The sequence below is a fragment of the Cydia pomonella genome, chromosome 8 (genome assembly GCF_033807575.1).
Source record: "Cydia pomonella isolate Wapato2018A chromosome 8, ilCydPomo1, whole genome shotgun sequence".
NCBI classification, from domain to species: domain Eukaryota; kingdom Metazoa; phylum Arthropoda; class Insecta; order Lepidoptera; family Tortricidae; genus Cydia; species Cydia pomonella.
In genome coordinates, this window is record NC_084710.1 from 7,915,657 (window position 1) to 7,923,557 (window position 7,901).

The 7,901-nt window shown below is 35.8% G+C and overlaps 1 protein-coding gene across 1 annotated transcript; it reads left to right on the plus strand.

Annotated features, from left to right (window-relative positions):
• The first annotated feature begins 454 nt into the window (after positions 1 to 454).
• On the plus strand, positions 455 to 2,814 carry LOC133520277 (uncharacterized). The gene has a single exon (XM_061854651.1). It carries the CDS (start codon positions 1,828 to 1,830, stop codon positions 2,812 to 2,814), a length of 987 nt encoding a protein of 328 aa, XP_061710635.1. The 5' UTR covers positions 455 to 1,827.
• The last annotated feature ends 5,087 nt before the right edge of the window (positions 2,815 to 7,901 follow it).

Here is a 7,901-nt window from a genome sequence, read left to right on the forward strand (position 1 = left end):
ATCTTTACCTCGCCTGTATTTCATTATATTAAGATACTTTTGAGAAAAATATGATATGATGAAACTAGTGGCTCTGTGAGCTGAGCCTGTGAACATGCTTCGTTGAGTCATTATCACAACGATTTCAAAATGGTCTTAAGTTCATAGACGCTATAAGTCCCTTATGCCAATTCCTACCATTTTGTACATGTTCCAAAAAACAAAACGACAGAAATATTATATCTAACTACCAAATTTGTTCGCAAAATTTCACGAAAATCGGTTAAGAAATGCGACCTGTGGAAGAAAACATCCGGACAATCGTTTCGCTTGGACAAAAATGCTTTCGTATGTCTGGATGTTTTCCTCTACACAAAGCATTATAGACTCAAGTTCGCCAAAAGCCGGATATTTTACCAACGACGAACAAAGAACAAAGGAAATACTTCGCTGATGTGATTTGGCTGTACGTGGAAGTTTTCAATCATTTCACACATCGGATTCATTGGAAATAGGACGAGTCATCCGATTTTATACACATCTACGACTTCTACGTGGCTTGAAGATAATTTATACGAGGACAAATACGATTGGGAGAAGAAATCTGAGAGTGAGAGTTGGGAGACAAATAGATCGACGGCGCCGACACAGGGAAATATCATTTATAAGTTAAGTTCTAAGTGAGACTGGCAAACCGTAAGTTCGTTCCGTTTGTTCGTTCCGAAATCATTAATTTCAATCACAATCCTGTATTTGTGTATTTACTTCCCAATTCAATTACATATTTGTCCCGTAACCCTTATTCTGCAATTAACGTCCACGAATCCTTTATTTTGTGGTATCGTTAAAAACGTATTTCACGTTATACTTGCAAATCCTTCATTTTGCAAGTCTTCTCACATTCATATACCTTTTAGTAACGTTAAGGTTAATAACGTTAACGGATATTTCTTAATAACGCTCACAAATCCATTATTTTGTGTTGTCGTTACATTCGTATTACACGTTTCTTGCAAATCCTTCATTTTGCAAGACATATCATATTCATATACCTTTTAGTAACGTTAAGGTTAATAACGTTAACGGATATTTCTCATTAACGCTCACAAATCCTTCATTTTGTGTTGCCGTCACAAACGTATTGCACGTTATTCGCAAATCCTTTATTTTGCAAATTATTCATACTTATACATACTTAAATACGTTAACGATCCGTTATTCTGTTAACGAATTATTTCTAATTGCACTTAGCAACAATATTTCCTATTCGCATTTTCATCATAAACAGGTTAATTCTGTTATCTTTGCAATCACTTCATTTACGCTTCGTGCATTATTGCTCATATTTTCCTTATTGTTAAACAAAGGTTGGAATACCTTTTGTTCGTTAATAATTAACATAATTCTAATAAATTGCATTTCAGAGTGTTCTAGTTTTTTGGCATCGCTTCGTTGTGAGTGTGAACTGTATATAACAACGTACTTAAATAGTGATATTTCACGTGTTCTAGTGCATTCCAATATCCGCGCTGTTGGGCTGGCGCCTGGCTGGCTCGGACACCGCGCGCTCGCTGCGAGCTGTTGCTACGCGCTTGCACCGCTTGACTTTTTGCAGTTTTTACGCGCACCCTCACTCCGCTGCTTTTGTACTAATTTAAGTAATCGTTTCAAATCTTTATTTTTTAACTTAATTGCATTGCAACTGTTGTTTTTCTAGCAACTCATTTTATCGCATTGGTTCGTATAAATTACATTTTAGCTATAAACAAGCTGTCAGTGCCAACTTACACTGACACATATACTCAATTAATTAACTCATTATTTTGCCTTTAATTTATAATTTTTAAAATGGTTGATATTAAACCTTTAATTAAAAGGCGTGCCTCATTCAAAGCTAAGCTTACGCTGTTTGAAAGCCATCTAACAACTGTCGAAAGTTGTGATCGCTTGAGTAGATTGCAAACTTCTGAATTAAATCACCGTTTATCAAAAATTGAAGAAATATATTCAGAATTTGACTCCGTTCAGTGTGATATAGAGAACGAATTGGAAATTCCAGATGAGCAGTATAAAGAACGCGAGGCTTTCGAGAGCAAGTACTTCGGGCTCGTCGCGCGCGCGCGCGAGCTGCTGGCGGCGGCCGCGCCGGCGCCGGGCGCCTCTGCGGGCGGCGACGGCTCGGAGACAGGTTCTTGTGTTACTGCGATTGGAGGTGGGACAAAACTTAAACTTCCTACTATAGATATGCCTAGCTTCTCGGGCCATTATCATGACTGGTTGGAGTTCCGTGACACATTTAGTAGTCTCATACATTCAAATGATTCAATTCCAAACATTAATAAATTTCATTACTTGCGCGCCGCGCTAAAGGGTAGTGCCGCGGTAGTGATTCAATCTTTAGATTTTTCCAGCGATAATTATACATCAGCTTGGGAACTACTTTGCGATCGTTATAATAATAAAAGATCTTTAGTGAACAATCATGTTCAGGCAATTTTTAACATAGAACAATTGTCAAAAGAATCGTCTAGATCAATAAGAAACCTTATTGACACGATAAATAAAAACTTAAGAGCACTCAAATCACTTGATCTCCCTACTGAGTATTGGGATGTTCTCATAATTCAAATAATATCAAGCAAATTAGATACAACTACACATCATAAATGGGAATCGTATAGGAATAAATTAAAGGAGCTCCCTACACTTCAAATGTTTAACGATTTCCTCAAAGATCGGGCTGACTTACTAGAATCAACTGAAATCTCTAATAAAAAACGTCGGTCTAGCGACACTACGCACAGTCGACAGAAGGCGTTGACAGCTAAAGGTTGACTCACGCTACACAGGGGCAGGGCCGGGCCGGAGCTTCCGGCGCTTCGTTTTCTATGGAAAGCATTACGTCATCACCGGAGCTCTGTAGTGGCCCGGTGCGGGCTCGGACCGGAGACTAGCCGGTCATGCTATGAGCAAAAATCGGACTTCCCGGAGCCTCCGGGCCACCCGGTGACTCAATTCTTCCTTTCGGGTGATATTCCACTAGTCTAAGATCTTTGTCCAATGTGCATTGCGTCTCACTCTCTCATTAAGCAAAATGTCAGACGCAAATACACATTGGACCAAGATGAAAAACCAGAATACCACCCTTCGCAATGTGCATGCTCGGATGTGTCGGTATATATTTGCCAAAATAAGAAGGTTACAAAACGTCATAAATTTGTTTGTTAATGATATAGCCAATACATTACTTGGTCGGGTTATATTTTACTCGGCGCAGAGAGAAGTTAATTAACAATGACTGCCAATCTCTATATGAAACCAAATTTCTGTAAATAAAGCTACACAATTCTACATATTGCCGGTGTTGTGGAAAGCAATAAAAAAATAGTACTTATATTTATTTTAGTCACGCTGGCTCCACATTTTACTTGAGATAGTTGATAGCGCCAGACAAGTTGCCTAAGAATTTGTTACCAATTTTAATAGTAAATGAAGTGGAATAAAAAAATGTTCAGAAGAAGCAGAGCTTTAAGAACTAAATACTGCCGTTTCGTACATATTGTCGGATTATCATATTATTGACAATGAAATAAATTATATAACAAAAGAATAACGTACTATAAGTATATAGAAGTCGTTACGTAGCCGCCTGTTGTCTGCCTCTACATTTAATCAATTGTTTGTTTTTTATTTTCTTTTGTATCTTTTTACTGAGGTGTTCCAATAAAGAGTATTCTATTTATACATCTATCTATCTATCTATCTACGCAAGGTTTATTACAAGCGACTTAGTTAAGTATTTATTTGACCTATATATATTTCCCGAACAACGCGGTATCCGTGAAGATTCAGTCTTTATTATTTACTTTTCCATGTTAGGTGTTACTACATGAAAGTCGCAACGGTCGCAACACGGGCGACTCGGATATATACGTCAAAATTATATAAGTTGCATAATGTCTTGATTTATTTTGTGAAATACGGAGGTGTTGCGGAAATGTAATTTAGTCGGATTATATTAAATGAGATATCTAGTAATGTTACTGCTTGTAAAAATTATTCATTAATGAGCATGTAGGTTATAAATTAATATAAATATATTAATTTTTTCTCATATTCCCACGTATTACTTTTCATTTCGTACGAAGTTATATATAATAAAATATCTCGTTAATAAATTTGTAGATTACGGGAAACTATTTCTTTTACTTAATTTAGAGTCCAACTGATCTTCTGTAAATCTGCCTGCAGAGAGTACGAACATCATATTTCAGTGCAGTTATTGAATTACTCATAAAGGTGCCTATATTTCATTTGCAATCTGTCGTTGGCGATATTATTGCTAACTGCTCGCGTACGATGCATTCTCCTGAAATAGATAGGCCATACATTTTTTCAGGCTGTAGAGAGCAGCACTAGCATGTATTATAAACCTGAGAGTAACTTATGCATACTATGCCTTAAACAGTTTTTTGACAAGTTTTCACTATGGCATTGATGCATCAAGGCGTTTTGGTTACAGATGGTCTAACGCGAAACGAAATTTCGTTACCTATCTGCCTCTCTGTCTATCGAATATGCAAGAATGATGGAGGCAGAAACCACAATTTAGATTTTCCATTTCGCGGTAGGCCCCGTGTGCGTTAGTAACGCCCTCTACGCAGAGTTTTGCGTAATATTCCCTATTTTATGCCTATTATTACTGTAACTACTGAAATAATACAATAATACTCTTCGTATGTTTTATTGTTCTTAAATTAATGATTAAGACGTGGAACGCATAATTTCATCAGGGGGAAGGGGAAGCCTATGTGCCTCTCTTTCGCACAAAGAAAGATCGCGCAGTGATAGAGAGGCGAATAGATGAACTAATGAAGTGGTTCGCGGTTATAGCCCTTACTGTATTGTAGTATCGTAAGTGTCAGGATGTCAGGACCATGATAGCTATTTATAACGATATAAATAGCTATCATGGTCCTGACATCCTGACGCTTACTCCCAGTTTTAGTACCTTTTTTGTATTATTTGGTACATGACATCAAAAAAATTTTACCTCGCTAAAAATCGAGAAATATTGAAAATAATGTGGTCAAAAAAGTTACAGTTAGAATAAACTTTGTATGTGCACAGTGGTGCAGCCACTCAATGTGAACCGGGCCTTCAATATAGTTCAACAGTTATTATTTTTGGCTAACACAGTTATGTATTTTAGAGAAGTGTAAATCTTGAGCGTTTCGGGGGTTTGAAGACACGAGGGTTAAACAATTTTTTCTAACGACTGAAACACAACATTTTTTATAGTACATATGGTACTACTTTACCGCACTAGGGCGTTAATTAGCACTTTACGCGCCTATGTCGAAAATTTAAAGTGCCATATGTACTGTAAAACGTTGTATATGTGCGAATAGATAATTGGCAACTCGTTTCGATTTAAAACACTCCTTTCGATCGTGTTTTAATTTACTGCCACTGGTTGTGAATAATTGAACTCGTTATGAATTAATGTATAATTACCACACCAACGCCAAAAAATATTTAAACTTCAAAATCATCACAAGTCGTCGTCGTCGTTAATTTTACATTCCTAGGTGATAAAATATTTCAAAATTTGAATGATTAAATTACTTTGCATTTCTTGTGAATAAAATGTAAGTAACTTTCCCATCCGTTTTTAAAGAATAACGGCAATACATGCGAAAGACCGACTATGACTGTTAACCACCGAATCCCAGCGCTCAAAATGATATTCCACTGATGTCATGCTTAAAACAATCCAACATTTTGAGAAAAATATGGTTAGTTATAATTTTTTACCCCTCTCATTTCTTGAAAATATAAGTAATTATGTTGAAACTCAGTAAGAGTTGCTGGAGAGATGCTATCTAGCAACCCTTACTGGACTTGTACTCCCTAACTATAGAGCTATTTTTTAATAAGTAAAAAGAAATGCAAAAAAGCAGTTACTTCTTTTACAGTCAAATATCCATTAACTTTATAACTTTTTAATATTTTGTGTTCTACGTTGTATCGATATATGTGTACCCGAAGTCGATAAATGAGAACTCTCTATGACAGTTCAAGAATGCCACAATAATTCCGGTCTCTGTTAATAATAGTTTGCCACCTTATTGACGTGCATTTTTACATATCAAACAAACAATAAATAAAAAATATTGAATGTGGATACATTCATCCTCCTTAGACGTGGCTGCTACAGTCTTCACGATTTTATTTGCCGTGTGATCATCGCTTTCCAGTTGCAGCTTGGTGCCATCGAGGAATGTCCATAGTATATGAAAAAAGAAAAATATTTATAATACCATTCATTGTATCACAATATCGACTAAGTACTACTAGAGCCCTCTAGTTACCTTAGTAACCTTATTTTGGCAATGTTAAATATCCTTACAATTGTCTATTAATGATAGTTTTCAGTAAGTAGCTCATAATTGGGTAGTTTCTCCCCTACACCCTAAATTCATCCAACGAAATAAAATGTTCCGTAGGGTATACATGGTGGCCTATTTAGATCGTTCAGTATGGGAAAGTTTGAAACTATAACACATACGAAGATCTGTTCCTAGGAATCATGCCATCGATTTTCTATATATAAAGACGGGCCAATAACACCTGCTTTGTATCTACTGTTTTATTTTTGAAGATTCTATACCTATGTTATAATTATCACCTACTAAGTTTTTGAAATTAACAAAACTAAAGCTATTTTAGTCTAACAAGCATATTGTTATACTTTCTCTTTCACATATGTAAACTATTGAATGAAAAACAATAGCCCATATGTAAGCCCATATAATATACCTAAGCCCTAACTCGTAAAATACTTGTCAAGGAGAAGTTATATTCTAATCTTCATGAACACGTTTCACCAAATAGCACTGTTTAAATGCAAATATAAAAATATACTATATGTAAAATATTTGAAGAGTTTCATCCATTATTCCTGGGATCCATTATCAGAAATAGATCTTGAATAAAATGAAGCTTAAAAAATAACTTGCAGAACAATCTCAACGAAGAAGATATCGCCAAACGTGAAATACGCGTAGTTGAGGTGTTCCGTCTGGTCTTCATCAGCAGTTCCACTTAATTAAATGTCACTCACTTTTTTAATGTAAATGCTTGATTTGTTGATACAACAACAAATATATACAGGGTGTTTATTTAGTCACCTGCAAATAATTTACGAGGTGAATAATAGGTCATACATTCCTTTGTACATCTCTACAAATCTTATGATATGAGCTCTGTTCATGGGTTCTGCTCGTTTGCCTCCTATATTTAAAAAAATACTTCTACTTAACATAGCGCCATTTCTATGTACATATCTACAAATCTTAAGATACGACCTCTGTTCATGGGCTCTGCTCGTTTGCCTCCTGTATTTAAAAAAATACTTCTACTTAACATAACGCCATTCCTTTGTACATCTCTACAAATCTTATGATATGAGCTCTGTTCATGGGTTCTGCTCGTTTGCCTCCTGTATTTAAAAAAATACTTCTACTTAACATAACGCCATTCCTTTGTACATCTCTACAAATCTTATGATATGAGCTCTGTTCATGGGTTCTGCTCGTTTGCCTCCTATATTTAAAAAAAATACTTCTACTTAACATAACGCCATTCCTTTGTACATCTCTATAAATCTTCTGATACGAGCTCTGTTCATGGGCTCTGATCTTATGCCTCCTATATTTAAAAAAATACTTCTACTTAACATAGCGCCATTTCTATGTACATATCTACAAATCTTAAGATACGACCTCTGTTCATGGGCTCTGCTCGTTTGCCTCCTGTATTTAAAAAAATACTTCTACTTAACATAACGCCATTCCTTTGTACATCTCTACAAATCTTATGATATGAGCTCTGTTCATGGGTTCTGCTCGTTTGCCTCC

What these genes read in the sequence shown, in the direction of transcription:
- LOC133520277 (XM_061854651.1), top strand. Translation starts at nt 1,828, where the DNA reads ATGGTTGATATTAAACCTTTAATTAAAAGGCGTGCCTCATTCAAAGCT.